The 21,753-nt window shown below is 42.5% G+C and overlaps 2 protein-coding genes and 1 long non-coding RNA gene across 4 annotated transcripts in view; 2 read left to right on the top strand and 1 right to left on the bottom strand.

Annotated features, from left to right (window-relative positions):
- The window catches only part of LOC146685898 (uncharacterized), a 35,335-nt gene extending 25,363 nt beyond the window's left edge, over positions 1–9,972 (bottom strand). For both annotated transcript variants that reach the window (XR_014916871.1, XR_014916870.1), the window contains exon 1: positions 9,103–9,972. This is a non-coding gene — a long non-coding RNA (uncharacterized LOC146685898). The remainder of the gene's footprint in view (positions 1–9,102) is intronic.
- Positions 243–3,840, top strand: LOC146685899 (alcohol dehydrogenase 1-like). The gene is made up of 9 exons (XM_085442204.1): positions 243–315; positions 1,403–1,504; positions 1,619–1,760; positions 2,207–2,294; positions 2,512–2,725; positions 2,832–3,092; positions 3,255–3,387; positions 3,477–3,615; positions 3,716–3,840. Exons 1-9 carry the CDS (start codon positions 298–300, stop codon positions 3,747–3,749), a joined length of 1,131 nt encoding a protein of 376 aa, XP_085298330.1. The 5' UTR covers positions 243–297; the 3' UTR covers positions 3,750–3,840.
- A 155-nt stretch (positions 9,973–10,127) lies between the features above and the next one.
- The window catches only part of LOC146685897 (alcohol dehydrogenase 1-like), a 21,107-nt gene continuing 9,481 nt past the window's right edge, over positions 10,128–21,753 (top strand). Inside the window, exon 1 of the mRNA XM_085442202.1 lies at positions 10,128–10,142. The gene's annotated coding sequence lies outside the window, so the exon portion shown is untranslated. The remainder of the gene's footprint in view (positions 10,143–21,753) is intronic.

The following is a 21,753-nucleotide window of genomic DNA, read 5'->3' as shown; positions in this document are numbered from 1 at the left end:
GAATTTTTGTCATATTCTGCAAGTACATGTAAAAAGTGCTGATTTCACAATACCACCACAGGTGAGCAGTATTCCCCGAGGCAGTAAGACCATGTACATCTTGTCCTTTGGACAGAAACTTGACTATAATAATGGAAGTACATGTAATTCCCAGATTGTACACAGTCTCATATAAAATGCTTGCGTAACCGTACTGGGTAAACCTGACCTCTGAAGTCCCTACCAACAAATGTTTATGCGTCATCGCAGAATTTAAAGTCCATTCTTCCGTCGAGTTTTCCTCATTTGGTTGCAGAAATGGCCACAGCTGGTAAGGTAAGTAAATCATTTAAATGTGTTTCAATTACTTTTGCAGATTTTTTATTTTTTTTATAAAGGAAAGAATATCATAACACTTTACATGTGCTATGATTTAATGGTTTGCTTTGCACATATTTTAGCGAAATTGTGGAGGTATGTAACAACGACAGGAGAGGTCTGTGTCTCACTCCAACCACTTTATTAACTGACAGAACTTCACATATAGTCAGCGCCAAAATCTCCACCCCCACACTTCCCTTCAACTTGTGTGTGAGTGGAGCCACCTGGTGGTCCGCCACAAAATCATATTTTCCCTCTTGAGATGGTAGTATTGTACTGATTTTACTGCTTAATTTATTAAGAATAGAACCACCAGGAAGGGTCACATTGAGTCATGTGTGGCATAGCTGCACTGAAATAAAGTCTGCATTGAAACTGTGAGGCAGGCATCAAAAACAGATCATCTTCTATTTAAAATTAACCTCAAAGCCAACTACAAAAACACAAACTAATATTGTAAAATTATTTAAACTGAACAAAGTTTATCATCTCATCCACATCTGCCTCTAAGGCTCATGACAAAATGTGTCTTAAAATTGTGTTGCCAGGGCAGCCAGCATGTGGTTGGATATTAATTTCTATGGGGTGAAAATGACCACCTCGGTGGTGCTGGGTAGACCCTCTAAGTCAGGGGTGTCCAACTCCAGGCGTCAAGGGCCGATGTCCTGCAGGTTTTAGATGTGTTCTTGATCCGACACAGCTGATTTAAATGGCTACATTACTGCCTCAACATGTCTTGAAGTTCTCCAGGAGCATGGTAATGAACTCATCATTTGATTCAGATGTGTTGACCCAGGGTGAGATCTAAAACCTGCAGGGCACCGGCCCTTGACGCCTGGAGTTGGACACCCCTGGTGTAAGTGGTTATTGTTACAAAACTTTTGAAATGGCACTAATGGTAAGGGGGGTCAGCCACTGATTAATAATTTCCTTTATTGCATATTTAAAGATTTTTATTTAAATTTCTCCATCTGCTCTGTTAAGTTGGTTTACAGAAATGACCTTGGTGGATAATTTTAATATTGTAACTCTGCCATTTAAGGTCATCAAGTGCAAGGCAGCAGTGGCCTGGGAATCCAGCAAGCCTCTGGTGATTGAAGAAATAGAGGTAGCCCCACCCCAGGCCAATGAGGTCCGCATTAAGGTAAGAAGCAGCCGGCTTTGATGCTCTTGTATGCATGTATGTTCTTTACGCTTTTCTACAACTAAACTCCTATAATCTCATTCAGTGCTTCTTTTACCGTCATATTTGCTGTAGATTGTGGCAACATCTCTGTGCCATTCAGACCTGTACTTCCTTTATGAGAGTCTGGACAAATCGCTCTTCCCAACCATCCTCGGTCATGAGGCAGCCGGCATTGTAGAGAGTGTTGGGCTGGGAGTGACGGAATTTCAGCCAGGTTTGTTTGAGATTGTTTAACATCCAAAAATATGCTTATTTGCATTTTGTGCAAGAGAGAAATAAGACTCATCTCAATCCTGTGTCTAAAGTCTGTAACAAATTTGCAACAAAAATGCAAGCAACTATAAGACAAAAAGGTAATGTTTCATTTAGTGTTCTTTTCTGTACAAGAAATTTATATTTTAGAATTTTAAGGATATTTTATCTTGCAGTGTTTTGAAAACAAATTCATGCTGGAATGGATGGAGTTTAAAAATGTTCAGACTTTCATAATTTGTTCATACGCAAGGTCAGAAGCACTCCTAAATTTGTTCATGGAGCATAAACAAGTTAGGTGCTATGTGAAATGTTTGTCATCCTCTGTGGATGTGAAATGTTTGACGGGTTACGTATGGATTTGTGTATACATGCTGTAAATGAGGCTCAATGCTTTCTGTCTTCCAGGAGACAAAGTAATTCCTCTTTTCCTACTCCAGTGTGGAGAATGTCGCTTCTGTAAGAGTCCTAAGACCAACCGGTGTGAAGAAGCAATGTGAGACTCATTTCATGCCATCTTATTCAGTTTTCATGTGCTTTTACACACACTGCACTTTTTTACAGACTAGATATAAATGTTGTGAAAGTATTCCGACTACTCGTCTTTTTATCAACTAGGTAACTGTTGATTTCATTCCTTCAAGAGGAATACTTTTAAAAGTTGTGCATAAAAAATAAAAAAAAATCCAAAACATCAAATATGTCTTGTTTAGGAAAAGGCACGCCCAGAAAAGCACAGAACATTCCAGGCTTACCTGTAAGGGGCAGAAACTGCAGCAATTTATGGGGACTGGGACCTTCTCTGAGTACACTGTGATGAACCAGATGGCTGTGGCTAAGATCGACCCGGCTGCTCCTCTGGATAAAGTCTGCCTCCTTGGGTGTGGGGTCTGCACTGGATATGGGGCAGCTGTTAATACTGCTAAGGTGTGTATGGTGGGCTAACGGAATAGCCATTGGAATTGGACATTTTGTGCTGGGGGTGTTTAATTTAATTTTTATGTCCAGTTTTGATCAGTCTCCTTTCCTGCAGGTTGAGCCGGGCTCCACCTGTGCCGTGTTTGGTCTGGGAGCTGTGGGTTTGGCTGCAGTCATGGGTTGCAAGGCTGCAGGAGCCAAAAGGATTATCGCTGTTGACATCAACCCAGACAAGTTTGAGAAGGCCAAAGTGTTTGGAGCTACTGACTTCGTCAATCCCAAGGATCACAATAAACCCATCAGCCAAGTGCTGATGGAGATGACTGGTGGAGGTGTGGACTACTCCCTGGAATGTATTGGGAATGTGGAATGCATGGTGAGGAAGATTTAATCTACTCGGTAGTATCAAATGTCTAGTTTAGTAAAAGTCAACTAAACCTTGCTCTTTTCCAGCAGTGGTTATTTAAGAAGTCCTTCATTAACATATCCTTGTATCCTTCTACATACAATTCTGCTGCTCCGCTGTTTCTCCATGTAGCGCAGTGCTTTGGAATCTTGTGTGGCAGGCTGGGGCGTTAGTGTCATTGTTGGATGGACAGACTTGCATGACGTAGCCACCCGACCTATTAATCTCATGCTTGGACGTACATGGACTGGGTGCTTGTTTGGAGGTGAGATAAATATAAGGGAGCTTACGGTGTCTTTATTAAGCTTATGTTGAGATTCATTACAGCTTGTAGTTTTGTCTTTTGGGGATCAGGATTTAAGGGTAAGGGTGGCATTCCTAGGATGGTTAAAGCATATCTGGACAAGAAGGTGATGCTGGATGAGTTCATTACTCACAACATGACTGTGGACCAGGTCAACGACGCCATTGAACTGTTGAAGAACGGTAAAAGGTAGATTTGCTCTACTATACTTTCTCCTCCATTATTGAGTCAACAGCAACACAGATTAGACCAAAACTTTGCTCAAATCTTTTCTCCTTTTTCCCCACAGTATCCGCACAGTCATGAGATTTTCTCCACAATAATGCTGCTGTGCTGCCTTCAATAACACTAAAGTTACTACCAGCGAACACTAATCAGTGTTTGAAGAGTAAAATAAATGGTCTCCCAGATGGATCTGTGTGTGTGTACTCATTTTTTTGGGCTGCATGTTCTGTGTCTTCGGCTATATCCACGATTTCACTACTAAACTGTACTTAAAGGGGCCTATTAGCTGCCAGCTGCTGGAAAGGTGGGGTGAAAAAGTTGCCAGCTTACAGCCAACAGACTTGCTTAACCATTCACACCTACAGTAAATTTAGAATCACAAGTTCACCCAACATACATGTCTTTTGACTGTGGGAGGAAGATGGAGTGCCCACACAGGCACAAAGAGAACATGTAAACTTCATTCAAATCCAGGATCTATTTGCTGTGAGGCAACTGTGCTAACCAAATATTAATAGATTTCTATAAAATTAACCCAAAAAACCTACATATGATAAAAGATTGAAGAAGTGATGTAATTGCCTTTGAATGCATTAAATTCACTCTTATGACTGGCAGCACCAAATAAATTGTGAGGCATACATTTCCTTCTTTAGCCAATTACTTATGCCAGCTGTTCTACATTCTTCAACAGAATTGGTTTCTTCTGACTGGGACACGATTTAGGCTCTCAGCCGGTCTTGTTTTCATTTCTGCACCTCCATCAGATTTAAATATTGGTAACCCTACTGAGCCTAAATATTAATTTATTGCACATTGAATCATTCCAGTTTAACAGTGTACTGCAGTTCTGTAGGTGATCACACGAAGTCCTGTTGATGAACTGCATAGGTGGTTAAAATTCAAATAAATGTACTGTCTATTTCATTACTTTGAAAAGTGACTCCAACCACTTTCATTTTTCATGTAGAATTGTTTGTTGCTTTTTGGTTGTTGGTGGGATACATGTTATAGAAAACTAATTAGTCTTTCAAGATTATGTCTCCATTTTAATCTTCAGCATGGCAGCTATAAAAATGCAGTGTTGATCTGACTGCTTTGAGACAAATGAAATTTTGAGAGTGAATAATACTGGAAAGATTTTGCCAGTTTACTGTAACCAGTCAATCTAACATTCCAAACATTAGCAATTATAGTAAAGTGACCCAGACAATTAATGTGCAACTTTCCCTATGCTCGACAAGCATCCTCGTGGGTGTATTCACCCAGTTATGTTTGTCTGAAATCCCAGTCTAAGAAATGCATCCATTAAGCAATTCTTTTTTTCTTTTTTTTAAGTGTTCCATGTGTGGGGAAAACATGTGGAATGCAGATGCAGGCACTCAGTCTTAGACTGCCTTGCTTCCAGAAATAAGCAGAGCTTTTCTTGCTATTTCTGAGATGGTGTCTCCTTAGAAAAAGCTTGTGTAGTACATGAAATAAATTAGATTTTCACCTGTGAGCAGTATGGTAATGGGGGGAAGAAGAAAAAAAGAAGTACAGCAAGTACAGAAGTAGAGCAAGAATAATTAAGCAATAATTAAGCTGGAAATACAAACTTCTTTTTTCTGTTTTTCCTCTTTTTAGATCCTATCATAATTGTGAGCTGTTTGTGGGACTGGGTTTTGAGAGAGTAAATTGACTCACTGCAGTGTTTGTAAAATTAACCCTGCAAAATTTTGTCATGAAGTTAAGCTTTATGTTTTTCATAGTGTTTACTTTTTTTTTTCTTTTTTTTTTAATCACGCTAGTGTCTCCTTCCTGTTGGATATGCCCAAAAACCACATCTAAGTGACAGTCACCAAAGAAGCATCCTAGTCAGGTGCCTGAACTACCTCAGCTGGCTCTTTGGGTCACTTCCTACAGCTCTGGGCATAATAGGTGACAGTAGGAAGTCAACGTTCCAATCTTTTGCTCTTTCCTTCTCATTTGGCTAAACAATTAGCTGGTTTGATTGATTGATTGATTGATTGATTGATTGATTGGTAATTTATTTCAACATGTGAACAATATACAAGTACATTTAGAAAAGAAATGAGAGAAAAAATATATATACTATACAAATTACATACAAAAAAACATTCTGATTAATTTACATGTTGAAAGGGAGTGGGAAGAAGTATACACTTATTTAATCCCACCCCTGTCCCATAAATTATCAGTGAATATTTAGTCAGCTTCCTTACTGATATAATTTGTAATAAAAATAGTGAACAGATTTCTGATATACTATATACTATAATATCACATCATGAATTTTTTGTTTGTTTGTTTTTAAATAGAGACATTCACTTAATTTAAATATTTTCCTTTTCTTTATAGATCGAGAAGATCATATTTTTATAACTCTTTTTGAACAGTTTTATGTTTGGACATTGCTTTAATTCCATATTCAGTTTGTTCCATAGTTTCACTCCTTGAACAGAAACACAAAAGCCTTTTCTTGTAGTACGTACCTTCATTGTTTTGAAGTTACAAAAACCCCTTAAATTATAACTTCCTTCTTTCAAAAAAAACATACTCTGAATATCACCTGGCAGTTCTTTATTTTTTGCTTTGAATAGAATTTGTGCTGTTTGGAATTTCACTATATCGTCAATTTTCAATATTTCAGACTGCAAAAATAGTGAGTTTGTATGTTCCCTATATCCTGCATTGTGGATGATTCGAATTGCTTTCTTTTGAAGAGTAAAAAGTGAATGTAATGTGGTTTTATAGTTATTGCCCCAGACCTCTGCACAATAGCTTAAGTATGGTGAAACCAGTGAACAGTAGAGAATATGAAGTGATGTTCTGTCGAATACCTGTTTTGCCTTGTTTAGTACTGCAATGCTTCGTGATACTTTGGAATGAATATATCTTACGTGAGCTCTCCAGTTAAGTTTTTCATCTATTATTACCCCCAGAAATTTATTTTCACTGACTCTTTCAATATCAACACCATTTATTTGAATCTTTGCATTTGTATTTAAACTACTATTTCCAAATAACATAAGTTTAGATTTATTCAAATTTAATGATAATTTGTTTTTATCAAGCCAGAACTTCACTTTACTTATTTCATTAGTCATATCCTCCAATAAATTCTGCAGATCATCACCAGAGCAAAAAATGTTTGTATCGTCAGCAAAGAGAACCATTTTTAATACTTTGGACACTTTACAGATGTCGTTAATGTACAAGTTGAAGAATTTTGGACCCAAAACTGACCCTTGGGGTACACCACAAGCAATGTCCATACATAAGGAGCAACCACCATTTATTTTCACAAACTGCTTTCTGTCACTTAAATAACTCCGGACCCAATCTAAAACTACCCCTCTGACACCATAACGTTCCAGTTTTCTTATTAATATATCATGATCTATAGTGTCAAATGCCTTTGTCAAGTCTATGAATAACCCAGCCACATATTGCTTTTTGTCTATGGAATTTGTGATGTATTCTATTGAATCTAATAGTGCCGATGATGTTGATCTGCTTGATCTGAATCCGTACTGACTCTCAGTGAGTAGTTTATGTTTATCTATAAATTTTTCCAGTCTGTTTTTAAACAGTTTTTCAAGAACTTTTGAGAATTGAGGTAGTAAAGAGACAGGCCTGTAGTTTGTGAAATGGTGTTTGTTTCCAGATTTGTATAGAGGTATAACTTTTGCTATTTTCATTCTGTCTGGAAATCGACCAGTTTGAAATGATAAATTACAGATGTATGTAAATGGTTTTATAATAGCCTCAATGACTCTTTTAACCACTATCATATCAATATCATTACAATCCAAAGATTTGTGATTTTTACATTTTTTGACAATTTCAAGAACTTCATTTTCATCAACGGCTGTGAGAAACATAGAATATGGATTTCTGTCAATCAGTGTATCGGGTTTTTCCTGTGCTTTCCCAGGATGAGTGATTGTTCTTGCTAAATTTGGTCCAGCAGTTACAAAGAATTCATTGAGACTATTTGCCACAACATCCATATTGTATTCTTCATGGTCATTACAAATGAAATACTTGGGATAGTTCTTTTGTCCAGTCCCACATTTTATAACACTGTTCAGGATTTCCCATAATCTTTTATTATTATTTCTATTTATATCTAATTGCTTCTTATAGTATTCCTTTTTACTAAATCTAAGTATATTAGTTAACCTATTTTTATATCTTTTGTATCTGATTTCAGCATCTTTAGTTCTCGTTCTTAAGAACTCTCTGTATAGAGCATTTTTCTTTATACATGCATTTTGCAGACCTTTTGTTATCCATGGACAGTCCATATATTTCTGTTTCCTACTATATTGCTTTATTGGACAGTTGGTATTGTACAGTAATGTAAATATTCTAAGGAATTTATTATAAGCACTATTAACGTCCTGTTCCTGATATACTTCACCCCAGTTTTCCTTCAATAAATCTTTTTTAAATGCATTCATTCTTTCTTCTGTTCTTACTCGTCTGTACTCTTTTTTACTGTCCATTTTATTGATCTTGTAATTCCTATCATAGATTGTAAAAATTGGAAGATGGTCACTTATGTCGTTAATCAGGAGTCCACTTACAGTCTTATTTTCAATGTCATTTGCAAAAATGTTGTCTATGAGAGTTGCACAATGTGATGTAATCCTGGTAGGTCTAGTAATTTTAGGGAATAGATTCATACAGTGCATTGTGTTTATAAATTCCTCAGTGGTTTTATGTTTATTTGGGTTTAGCAAATCAATATTGAAGTCTCCACAAATGAAAACTTTTTTGCGAGCTATTTCAATAAATGTTTCTTCTATCCAGTCTTTAAATGTCTCAATACTACTACCTGGAGCTCTGTATATACAGCTAATGATTACATTTTTACTTTTTTCTTTACAAATTTCAACTGTAATACATTCTAGTACATTATCAATCACCATCGTCATCTTTTCCACCACATTAAATTTCAAGGATTTGTCCACATACAAGGCCACTCCTCCTCCTCCTTTGTTTCGCCTAGTTATAAATGTGAATTCATAACCCTCCAGTTCAAAGTCTGTTCCTTTTTCCATATTGATCCAAGTTTCTGATAAGGCAATGACACTAAATGGATGTGAAAACTGGTTAAGATATTCTTTGATATGACTAAAATTAGCATAGAGACTTCTACAGTTAAAGTGGATAATTGATAATTTATTCTCAGTTTTAATCCTCTGATTGTAGTCTTTATTTGTATAGTAGCAGCAATTGTTATTGTTAGATGAGAAAAAGTTGTTGTCTGGATCTATTTCATATTCCAAGTCGTGTGTATTGTGATCCATATAGTTAAATGTTTTCAGTTCCAATTGATCATATTCTGCAACTGTCTGACTGATGCAGCTGATTCTTCCAGATGTATCTGAGTTCTTCCTTCCAGTGTGTGTCATAAGTGAGTGTGTGGTTGTCTGTTACCTTGTTTGCCGTCCAGATCGTGTTGCTCACTGATATTTTTCGAGATCCGCCATATTTTTAATGGTCAGAACTTTGGCTTCCTCTGGTGATCCGTTTAATTTAATGAATATTTTGCAGTTCGTCGTCCAAGTGCCTTGGATTTTTCCCAGCTTCTTAAGGTGTCGCGCTTTTTTGGCTATTTCAGCGTTGTGTTTGGTTAGATGTTCATTGATAAAGACATTAGATCCTTTTAATTTTCTTCCTTGTTTCAGCAGCGTAATCTTGTGCTTTCGATTTACAAACCTTAATATAATAGCCGGTATGTTGCCGTTCCTCCTGGGAAGAGGGTGGCATGCTTCGACAGAGTTACAGTCCAGGGCAATCCCTTTGGACCGCAGGAAAGCAGCCACCTGTTGTTCCGTGGAGCTAATGTCAAGCTCTCCAGGTTCCTCGTTGCTGTCAGCGGTCACCGCCTGAGCGTATGACCGGGGTTTAATATGGAGCCCAGTGATGATGACGTCGTTTATCCTGGAGTATTGTTCCAGGTCAGCGACCTTACTTTCCAGGTATGCAATCTTTTTATCTTTTTCGGCATTTTGGATGCGGAGGAGCTTTACCTCCTCCACAATTTCAATGATATTTTTCTGCTGCAACCTGATAGTAGAAATTTCCTCCATTATGAAGTCAAGGGACTTTTTAATGTCCTCGACTTCCTCAGCTGTCGGTGTCCTCTTCGGCCCCATTTTATCTGGTTACCCTGGTAGCAGGTGAGTAAACCACATAATATGAGGAGTATTAATTAGCGCAACATCTACTGCATTAAAAATCATTTCTGCTTTTGGCTTCTGTTCCCTCTGGAGAAACATTGACTGTCCACGGCTGACCTCACTGATTGTCTATCCACACAGTTTTGCACAATTGTTGAAATTGGCAGTGACAAAGTGTTACTGAGATAACTGCAAGCTAATAAATTCACTGTGGTATCCCAGGTCATGCTTTCGCTTTTCCAAGAATAGCTGCGATTATGGTGGAATTAATAAATCACCGTTAAACAAGCTTAGGTGAGTCTAAGCAGCACACATCACATACATTACACACATTTGTATCTCTCTCTTCCATTTAAAAAGTAAACAATATAATTTAAAATATTTTAACACATTTTAAACTATTTCTCTTTGTATTTAAATTACTGTTATACATTTGGAACATTTAAACACATTACATTCGGTCATCATAATACATAAATTATTTTAGCAAGGACTACATGATCAGTGCAAGAAGGGCTTAAAACTTCTCAGCCTACGCAGGTTAAAAACAGCAGCAGTTAAGTTACAGAAAGAGGTGTGTCATCACAGCGCCTTCAGGAACCCCTCCAATATATCTGGGTGTGCTCGATAAGTACATGTTTTTCATAGCGCGGGTATCAACGCTTTTGGAGGGAAAAATGACTGACCTAAACAGACAGAGCATCAGTTAAATTCATCATCAATTCATTGTTTTGTGATTATTGATTGTAGCGACATCAGCGTGCCACGCAGATCTGTACTACCTATACTGGTTTTTATTGTGTTTGGAGTCCTCAGTATTATCTGCCAAAATTGCTCTGTCAAGCTATTTTAATTTCACTTTAATACTAGCTGAGATTTACACAGACCAACCTAATAATACCAGTGTTTGCTTAACTTGGCAGGCAGTGTTGTAATTATTCTTCTAGGATGGACTCCAGGATTTGTCCCCAAGCAGTCCTGCTGCCACTTTCCTTCTGAAGTTTTGCAAAAAAGAGATGTTATTGCAGAGAAACAGCAGATATACCAAATGAAATTATATCAAACCATAAAACTACATGTGATAACAGATTTATGTGCACGTCCTCTCATTTGACACCTTCAGCTGCACAGCTAAATAATAACTTTGTAGCACTCCTGATCGGGTGTTTATATTTACTGATACCGGATTTTATTGCAGCAAATAAAGGATGACATATCCACAGCTTTTGTTCCCGTCATCATCCTCCACAGTAAATTTAGCATTATCTGCTGTACTTCAGTGTTTCTTTAATTGTCGAGATCTTGTTCCAGTCTTCTATTCTCCTTCAGTATCCTGCACCATGACACATCGCCTTGGTTTAGTATTTTCTTATTACTTTCAGTATGTACTGTAGCTGTCCATACATTCTACACATTGGTGTGTGTAACTGGGGGACGCTGCTTGATTATACCACTGCAGTTTGAACTTTGACCAGCTTGCCTGCAATGTGATGCTGGTGCCATAGATTGTACAAGAATAGGCAGCTTACAGCAATATGTGACCAGATCCAGTAGGACATCGTGAATGAGGCTTTTATTTCTTCATATTTTACTACGGGCGATCGTGGCTCAAGAGTTGGGCGTTCGCCTTGTAATCGGAAGGTTGCCGGTTCGAGCCCCGGCTTGGACAGTCTTGGTCGTTGTGTCCTTGGGCAAGACACTTCACCCGTTGCCTACTGGTGGTGGTCAGAGGGCCTGGTGGCGCCAGTGTCCGGCAGCCTCGCCTCTGTCAGTGCGCCCCAGGGTGGCTGTGGCTACAATGTAGCTTGCCATCACCAGTGTGTGAATGTGTGTGTGAATGGGTGGATGACTGGATATGTAAAGCGCTTTGGGGTCCTTAGGGACTAGTAAAGCGCTATATAAATACAGGCCATTTACCATTTACCATAGCGAAAAAAGGGACATGGGTGTGGTGACTTATTAAAAACATCCAAATAAAGTATATAAGGCAAAAACAGAGTTGGTACAGTTCTAACGAGCTTGAAAGTCAAAATTTGGTTCGACTGTGGCAACCCACTAGAGGGCTCCACTCACACCCAAGCTTGGAGGAGGGGTTCTGTTGTGTTTGGGTGCGATATGCTTAGTTGATGTATGGAGGTGAATAAAGTTAGAGTGGAAAACTAGAGCTCCTGTGTCGTGTGTCACATGCCTCCATATTGGTGACCCTACTTTGAGCACGCGGCGAACCATGGAGATCGCCCAGGACACACCAACGACCGCTGGCTCTCTGCCTCCTGCTACGGCTACGTTTGGCGTGGGGCTCCAGTTGTGGGACTTCTGGCTCCACGACCCCTCGTCTTGGTTCGTCCACGTGGACGCTCAGTTTGCTCTCCACGGCATCTCCGCTGACGACACGAAATTTAATCATGTGGTGGCATTGCTCGACCCGCTAGCCACCCGCCATGCGATGGCTCTCCCCCGGGACCGCCTTTGCTCGGGAAAATATGTCGCCCTTAGAGACCTACTACTGCGGCGATACATCCTCTCCGGTGCGAGCTCGCCGAGAAGCTTCTCTCCCTCTCCGGCCTGGGCGGAGGCACGGCTCTTGAGCTCATGGAGAACATGTTGTCCTTGCTCGGTTCGGACAACGGGGGATTCCTAAACATCCATCTCTTTTTCAGACAACTGCCTGTCGCTGTGAGGACCAGCCTCGCCAACTCCCCGTTTCTAGCAGCGTAGGAATACCGCTCCCTGGCTGAAGAAGCGGATCGCATCCTGCTGGCTTCCCGCACGTTCGGAGTGCACGCCCTGGCTGCGAACCCGCCGGTGTTGTGCCAAAAAGTGATTGTCTGCCATAAACTGATTTCCAGTATTTTCCAAAAAGTGATATTTAAACTGCTATAAGTAACTTGTTGGGCTATAATATGTGAAACATATGTGAAATGCATCCCTCATGGATGACACAAAGTCATACTGAGCCACAAACAACATTCATGTAACAAGGTAGAAGCCGCAATCAGGTTTTGGCAGTGACTTTTATACAACTTTTATTTATGCAGTTAAAAAAATCTCATTAACATTAAAAATGTCTTTTGTAACAGTAAGCTGGACAATAGGACAGCAGAAATGGCAGCAAATATTACAATAGTTCTGTAAAAATATTTTAAGTGGGGATAAAGGACCGGATTGGTTATAATGTAAGTACAATAACAGAGATGAAAAGATACTTGAAAAACAGATAATTTTTTAATACTATATATAACCCCTTTGTAAACGCTGTTCACCGAAGTCTATTTACCAACATATGTAAAGATATTAGACATAAAAAATACAGGGAAACATTGGAAATCATTTTTTGGCAGGAAAAACTTTTTGGCAATACCCCCACCTGCCTTCTCTGGAGCGGACGGCCTGGCGCTGACGGCAGTAATCGCTACACAGCGGCACCGCAGGAAAAGACAGAGCGCGTCGCTTGCCACCCTGCTCTTTTTCCGGTGTTGTGCCAAAAAGTTTTTGGCAGACAATCACTTTTTGGCACAACACCTGCCCAAGGAAAGGGGACTGCCACGGCGCCATAGCGGCCGCGGTCACTGACGATATGGAAAGGCTGCTCTTCATTGAAGACTCTTGCTCCGGGCGCTGTTTTCTGGTGGACTCTGGCTTCCAGAAGAGCCTTTTCCCGCCCACCGCGGCGGACCGCGGCGGACTGCGGCTAACGGTTCTCCTATTTCAACTTATGGGGAAAGGTTAGTGACTGTTAGTTTCCACGGTCGGGAATTCCAGTGGAACTTTGATGCTACTGCCAGCTCGGTGCCTATCTTCGGCACCGATTTTCTTTGTGCTCACGGGCTGTTACTCGATGTTGCGCACAGTCGTTTGATTGACGCTTTGTCGTTCTTTTCGCTGGCCCGTCTTAACGGGCCGCCGACCCCCTCGTCCGCGCCAATTTGGTAGCCTCCGGAGACGTGTTTCGGCGTTTGCTGTTAGATTTTCCGTCGCTGTCAACTCCTAATTTTCTCCAGCGCAGCCGCGAAACATGTGGTTGAGCATTATATCCCCACGGTCGGTACCCCGGTGTTTCGCGTCGTCTCGAACCCGCGAAACTGTCCGTCGCCCTGGAGGAGTTCGCGGCCATGGAGCCCCTGGGCATTGTGCAGGGCTGAACAGTGCCTGGGCCTCTCCACTTCACATGGTGCCCAAGTCGGACGGGCGGTGGCGACCATGCAGGGATTTTCGGCCTTTAAATAACGTTACGGAGAACGACCATTACCCGATTCCCCACATCCAGGATTTTTCCGCCCATCTTGCAGGGACCTCGATTTTTCCCAAATCACCAAGTGTCGGTGCGCGCTGGGGATGTTCCTAAAACCGCTGTCATCACCCCTTTTGGCTTGTCCGAGTTTCTGCGCATGCCGTTTAGGTTGAAAGTTGTCGCCCAGATCTTTCAGCGCCTGATGGACTCTGTTTTGCGCGGGCTGCTTTTCGTTTTGGTCTACCTGGATGACATATTGGTGGCCAGCAGCTCGGCGGGCCAGCACGAATCTCATCTGCGTTAGGTTTTCCAGCGTTTGGCGGAGCTCGGCCTGATCATCAACTGCCCAAGTGCCAGTTTGGTTTTCCAGTCCTAGATTACCTGGGGAACCGCATCTGCGCTGACGGTGTGGTCCCGTTGCCGGACAAGGTCCAGGCCTTCGCAGCTTTTCCGCGTCCCGTCTCGGTTAAGGCGTTGCAGGAGTTCCTGGGGATTGTGAATTTTCATAATCGTTTCCTTCCCCGGGCCGCTCACCTGTTATAACTGCTCTACGCTGCTTTAAAAGGTAAAACGGCTGAGTTTCCTAATGTGTTCTCAGCTTGTTATAATTCTAGACAAAGGGGAGTAGCAATTTTAATACATAAAAATATTAATTTCACAGTACTCGATACAGTTATAGATCCAGAGGGCAGATTCTTAATCATTAAACTATCTATACTTGATAAAAAGCTATGTATTGCAAGCGTATATGGTCCAAATGTTGATGATCCCTCATTCTTTCACGGCTTTTTCAGTGCACTCTCTGAACACTTAGATGGCACACTTGTTCTTGGAGGCGACCTCAACCTTGGACTAAATGAAGACATGGATAGGCTCAATACAGCGGGAACTCAGCGTAATTGGCAGTCCACAAATATAATCAAACAGTATATGAGCGACTTTGGTCTTTGCGATGCATGGCGCTCCCTTCACCCCACCAGTAAGGAATATACTTTTTTCTCACATGTCCATCACTCCTACTCTCGTCTGGATTATTTTTTGGTCAGCAGCTCACTGCTGAACGACATTTCAGACACTGAGATTCATCCTATAGCTGTCAGCGATCATGGTCCTGTATCTTTAACACTAATGCACAAGAATAATACTACGCCAAGAAAAAACTGGAGATTTAATATATCACTACTTAAAGATGAAGACTTTATTAAATATTTTAAAAAAGAGTGGACTTCATATTTGGACTATAATGACACTCCCGAAACATCAGCTTCTGTTCTATGGGAAGCAGGGAAAGCTGTGATGAGAGGTAAAATAATTTCTTTCTCATCACATAAAAAGAAAAAAGAAAACAAAAATATTCAGGAATTAGAAAAAAACATCAAATCACTAGAAGAAGCCTACGCGTCCCACCAAGATCAGGAAACATTGAACAAAATACGCAAAACAAAACTAGAATTAAATGAGATAATTGATAAAAAACCAAATTCTTAGTACAAAGACTACGCCTACAAAATTATGAACATGGTAATAAATCCGGTCAATTTCTAGCAAACCAGCTAAAAATAAATAAAGAAAAAACAACTATATTTGCTGTTCAAGATTCATCTGGGAACACAATATATGATCCGATACAAATAAACAACATTTTCAGGGATTTCTATAAAACGTTGTATTCACCACAAATAAACCCATCTAAAAAAGAAATTGATCAGTTTTTGGACAACATAACTCTTCCGAAATTATTGGACACTCAAGCAATGGCACTGGATTCACCACTGACACCAGGTGAACTCCAGGAAGCCCTGATAAGTATGCACAATAATAAGGCTCCAGGTCCAGACGGCTTTCCTGCAGAATTCTACAAAGAATTCTGGTCGATTCTAGCACCAGTTTTCTACAGAACGTTGTTGGAAATTAAAGAAAAGGGCAGACTTCCATCAAATATGAATTCTGCAAACATTAATCTCCTGCTAAAACCAGGCAAAGACCCTGTATATCCCTCAAGCTATCGTCCAATATCCCTTATAAACGTAGACCTTAAAATAATCTGCAAAGCTCTCTCAAAGAGACTGGAGAAAATAACCCCCCTCTTAATTCATCCTGACCAAACTGGTTTCATAAAAGGTAGGCACTCATCAACAAATACACGTAGATTACTTAATTTGATAGACTACTCATACAGTAAAAACCTAGAAACTACAATATTCTCTTTAGACGCAGAAAAAGCATTCGACAGAGTTAACTGGAAATTTCTATTTGCAACTTTACACAAATTTGGTTTTGGATCCTCTTTCATAAACTGGTTAAAAATATTATATAATTCCCCAACAGCTTGTGTTAGAACAAATGACCAGACATCCTCCAGCTTCTGTCTCTTGAGGGGCACCAGGCAGGGATGCCCACTCTCCCCTTCACTGTTTGCAATTTTTATTGAACCACTAGCAGCAGCAATTAGACAGAATTCAGTAATTAAGGGCATAAAATGCAAGAACGTGGAACATAAAATCAGCCTTTATGCGGATGATGTGTTACTCTTTCTCCAAAATTCACAAACCAATATCTCTGGGGTGATTGAATTGATAAACTCTTTTGCAAGAATATCAGATTACTCAATTAACTGGTCAAAATCTACAGTCCTACCGATTAATTGCTCCTTCCATAATTCCTCTTCTACACCACTGCAATCGGGAAATATAAAATATTTAGGTATTAATGTTTCTCCCAAGCTTGCAGATCTAACTAAATTAAACCATATCCCACTTTTAAAGAAGGTAGAAGATGATCTGGCTAGATGGAAATGTCTACCCATATCACTCATGGGAAGGGTTGCCGCTATAAAAATGATGGTCTTACCAAAAATAAATTATTTATTCTCAATGATCCCAACTAAACCGCCACAAGATTGGTTCAGATCTCTAGATTCATGTATGTCCAAATTCCTTTGGAAAAATAAACCCCCACGAATAAGCTTAAAAACACTACAAAAGACCAAGGATAAAGGAGGACTAGAACTGCCTAACTTTCAGCACTACTTCTTAGCCAACAGGCTTCAGTTTATCTCAGGATGGCTAAAACATACCCTCTTAGATGAACCTTGGCTAGATGTAGAACAAGCACTTTGCAATAATCTAGAGATCTCAGACCTACCATTTATCAGCTCAAACATCCAACGACATGAATGCTTTAAAAGCATCAACATCAGCACTTCTCTGACAGCATGGTGGGAGTTTCTAAAATTGACGGCGTCTTCATTAATCCCATGCAAACGTACACCTATCTGGAACAACCCTGACATATTACAAAACAATAATATGATAAACTTTTCAGATTGGAGTGGTAAAGGAATCAAATATTTAGAACATATACTAGAAGGAACAGAATTTATTTCATTTGACAGACTAGTTACACAATATGGGATCAACAAGAAAAGATTTTTAGAATATCAACAAATTAAATCCATAGTAAAAAAGAAATTTAAACCGGGTCAAGTTGAACTACAAACACCACCAAGTGTGGTTCAATTTCTTACTCTTAAAACCCCCAAATTACTATCCAAAATATACAGAATGCTTTCTAAAACAGATGAATCAATATCACTTCCTATTGCAAAATGGGAAGCGGATTTATCAGTTAACTTAGACCTAAACTTCTGGTCTCAGATTTGCTTAAAAACCTTTCATCTAATTAGAAATCCCAGTCTTCAATTAATTCAATACAAAATATTACATAGAGTGCACTATACAGGTCATCGGATGTTCAAGATGGGCTTTACGTCTACCAACAACTGCTCACACTGCCAAACCAATTCACCGGACAATTACATCCACGCTCTTTGGTCCTGTCCACCAGTTCAGAAGTTTTGGCGCGAGATATGTGAAGACTTATCGAAGTGTCTGAAATGTAACATTCCAACTTCCCCCTTAGTGTGTTTGTTGGGCAGCTTAGATAATGTCACTTCAGAAAAGAATATCGCCCATATGGTTTTCACTGCCCTATGCATAGCCAAGAAAACAGTCCTCATGAACTGGAAAAATAAAAATAATCTTAATTCTAACCAATATAGAAATTATCTATTAGATTACATTAGTCTTGATACAGCCTCTGCCACCACATCAGATCAATTGCTCTGGGCTCCTTTGATCAGCTCCATCACCTAGTGGGGGTGGGGGGTCATAGTTTGGTCCCGCCTTCACTGTTGTGATTGGTGTGGGGGTAGGGACAGGCTTAGGGCGTCGGGGGGTTCCCCGGAGGCATCTTCCTTGGGGGGCTCAACCCGGGGTAGCGGTCATGTCCGGTTAGGGGCTCTGTTGGCTCTCAGGTGACTGTTTCCTCGCGGCTGCGTGCAGCGGGGCTAGGGGAGGGTCTGTGCTGACGGACGTGGGTTACTGACCTGGTAGCCTGGCTGCCCCTGGGTGGGTCCGGGATGGGCGTGAGGTTCTGGGGGCGCTCCGTCTCTGGGCTGGGACCCGGACCGGGCCTCGGGGGCTTGGATCCTGGTTGGTGTGTTGCCGGGGTTGTGGGCGGGTGGGTGCATGGGGGCCCGGCCCTGGAGCAGGGTGCCGCCGGTGCATCGAGCCACCTGGGGGGCTCTTCAACTGGTGGGGAAGATTGTCACATCTTGCAGGAGCTTTCCTCTCCTCAGGGGCTCTCTCTACAGGAGGGGGAGATACAGGAGAGGTGGAGGAAGATCTCAGCCTGGGTGTTTATTGTCTTATGTAGTCTGGAAGAAGAGTGGATGGTGGGGTGGGTGCAGTTTTCTCTGTGGTGGGGTTGGGTGGACTGTCCTGGGCTCTGTGGGGCCGGGAGGCGCTGCTGCGCTGGGCCCCGGTCTGGATGGACCTGGGCCCCCTTTCCCTGGTGGGTCGCGGAGTATGGGGGTGCCTACTGGGGTCAGCGGGGTCACTTGCCCCTCCCTTCCTTCCCTCCCCATCTCCAGCTGCCTCCCTCTTCCCGCTCCACCACAACCACCCACACATGCAGGGCCTTGGAGTAGGGGTATGTCACCAGGGTGCAGAGGAGGCCACCCCCCCCCCCCCCCCCCCCCCGTCCCCTTCTGGCTGCCTCTGCCTCAATTTTATCCCACAACTTAGACATTCACATTACTCACACTCTCATTACACATACATTATAGGATCTTGGGGGTGGGCACGATACACGGAATCCAAAGTACCATCAGGGTGTACACCCCACCCCTGGCGTCGTTGCCCACCTCTCAATGTTAAATACACGTAGACATTGAGGGCCAGCAGGAGGGACCATGCGCTTACCTGCTGCTCTCTGGCAGGTAGCTCCATGCCCTCCTGGGTTTTGAATGCACCTTAGAACACACATGCATCAACACTACAATGAGCGGGTGGAGGGAGGTTTGGAGTCTTCTCTCACCCCCATTCTCTGCGACCTGCTGGAGCGGGGGGGCTAGGAGGAGGAGTTGGCCGTCCGACTGCGGTCTGGAGTGTGGGGCCTCCCTGCTGCTGCGGAGTCGGGGCGGTCTGCCTCCCCCCACCGCAGGGAAAAGGGTAACACCACCTGGGTCTGGGTGCAGTTCCCCCCCTCCAGGGGCAAGGGTACCTAGACCCGGGGCTTAGAGTACGCTTGGGGAGTGTGATCGTGTGTACAGCGTCTCTTTATGTCTGTCTCCACGTTGCTTGAGTGTGGAGTAAGTGTATATGAGAGCATGAGGGTGGGAATGGATGTTTGTATATGTGTGTGCCTGTATGTCTGTGTCTATATGTCAGGTTGGGTGTCAGGCGCCACCTCTCTGGGGACATCTTAGGCCCTCCAAGGTATGGAGGCCTATCTCCCCCTACCACCACTTCCCCTGCCAGTGGCGGACTCCCTCAGACATCGGTGCGTTGGTGGTTCTTTGTGTCCGGGGATGGGTGTCCAGGTACACACCGGCTCACTCCTTGGCGGCCGCTTATCGGGGCCTGGAGCCTGGGGCTTGCTCGGGCCACTTCGGAGGTGGGGTGCCCCCGGCCTCTCGGCCTGGGGCTCGGTCACTCAGGCACGGCTGGCTGCCGGCGGAGCTCACGGGCGCGTCACTGCAACTCCCCCTGGCTTCTGCTCCGCGGCTGCTGAGTGAGCCCTCATCTGGGACTCTCCTCAGCTCTTTCTGGGACAGTGGCGCGGCTGCCCCTCTGTTGGTCTTCCTTGGTCTTTTGTATTCTGGGGGCCTCTGGATGTCTGGAGTTTTGATCTCCTCCATACCTGCTTCATGCCCTGGAGGACGGGGCTGTGCCCCCCCCCCCACACCCTCTAGCAGATCATTACATGAAGGAACCTTTTAAAAAACAAAAAACAAACGCGTCCATGCTCACAGGTGTACACACGGGTGATCACACCCACAAACTACACCCTTTTTGGCTCCTACCTCAAAGCACACTGTGTTCTGTCGATCTTATGTTCTGCACAATAATGTTTAATATTTAGTATTTACTGTCATATTCCCATATATCATTGTGATGTTGTTTATTCTATTACTCTTGTTCTCTTCTGCTTGTTTTCTTTTTTCTTTCTCAGCAGGTGACCCAGGTGATCGATATATGCATTTTTTTTCTTTTTTTCTTCTTTTTTTTCTTTTTCTGCTCATTCTGTTGGTTTTTGGTTTTTGCCCTTCTCCCCCGTCCCTCTTCTCAGCTGTTTCTCTTTCCCTCTTTCTTTCTCCCCTTCTTTCCCCCAGTCAAGTCTGTCCCATATTCAGTAAGTGAAAATAAAATAAACAATAAAAGGTGAATCAAATTGACCATTATGGCAAGGCTGGGATGGTCAATTTGGTAAAGTAAATCCGTTGGGCATCTTTCTTTGCCTTTAGACAACAATTCTGATGGCAAAAGAGCCAAACGGGACAGGCAAAAAAAAAAAAAAAAAAAAAAAAAAAAGGTAAAACGGCTAAAGACCCTGTTGACTGGTCCCCAGATCGCGTCCGCGTTTTCCGCGGAAGTCGGCGCTGGCCAACGCTGCTCTGCTGGCCCACCCGTTCCCGTCAGCGGAGATCGCATTGACCACCGACGCGTCAGATGTAGCGGTGGGTGCCCTGGCAGCCCTTCGCCTTTTTCAGTCGCACACTCCGAGACGCTGAGCATAAATACAGTGTTTTCGACAGAGTTATTGGCTGTGCATTTCTCTACGCGACATTTTCGATTTTTCCTCGAGGGTTGCAGTTTTACCGTGTATGTTGACCATAAGCCTCTGACCCTTGGACATGGCGAAGGTCCGCAAACGGCGGTCCGAGTTTGCTGTGCGACTTGTCGCCCGCGCCTGGTCGTTCCCCTTTCGTGGCGCCGTCGTGTTTTCGACTCCATTCATGCCATCTCTAACCCGGGCGTACAGGCTTCGGTCAAGCTGGTCAGCGCCAAGTTCGTTTGGCCGGGCCTGTGGAAAGCGGTAAAGAGTTGACTCCCTCAGTTCGTGTCGGCGCTTTGGTCCAACAACAATTGTTGATGAGGTCCTGGGGGTTAAGGTCCACACGGGATGTGCCAGCGGTTTCATCGGTCATTCGGGCTGCGCTCTGTGCTTCCTTAACAAATGGTAACTGGGTCAACCGTCTGCCTCGGGTTTTGGCCAGCCGCTTGAGGAGGTACACCAGAGAGATAGAAGGCAGGAGAATAAACCAGCTGTTCTCCACAGAACCAGCAAAGGTGTACTCTCAGTGGCAAGGGAACAATAATAATAAGAGAA

The sequence above is a fragment of the Copadichromis virginalis genome, linkage group LG19 (genome assembly GCF_057382275.1).
Source record: "Copadichromis virginalis isolate Kocher_CV1m ecotype Utaka linkage group LG19, C_Virginalis_male_GT1.1, whole genome shotgun sequence".
NCBI classification, from domain to species: domain Eukaryota; kingdom Metazoa; phylum Chordata; class Actinopteri; order Cichliformes; family Cichlidae; genus Copadichromis; species Copadichromis virginalis.
Note: the sequence above shows the minus strand (reverse complement) of the source record. Positions and strands in the feature narration are given on the sequence as shown.

What these genes read in the sequence shown, in the direction of transcription:
- LOC146685899 (XM_085442204.1), top strand. An exon ending in CCAATGAGGTCCGCATTAAG is followed by an intron (nt 1,505 to 1,618) that starts GTAAGAAGCAGC and finishes TATTTGCTGTAG; the next exon opens with ATTGTGGCAACATCTCTGTG. An exon ending in AACCGGTGTGAAGAAGCAAT is followed by an intron (nt 2,295 to 2,511) that starts GTGAGACTCATT and finishes TGTCTTGTTTAG; the next exon opens with GAAAAGGCACGCCCAGAAAA.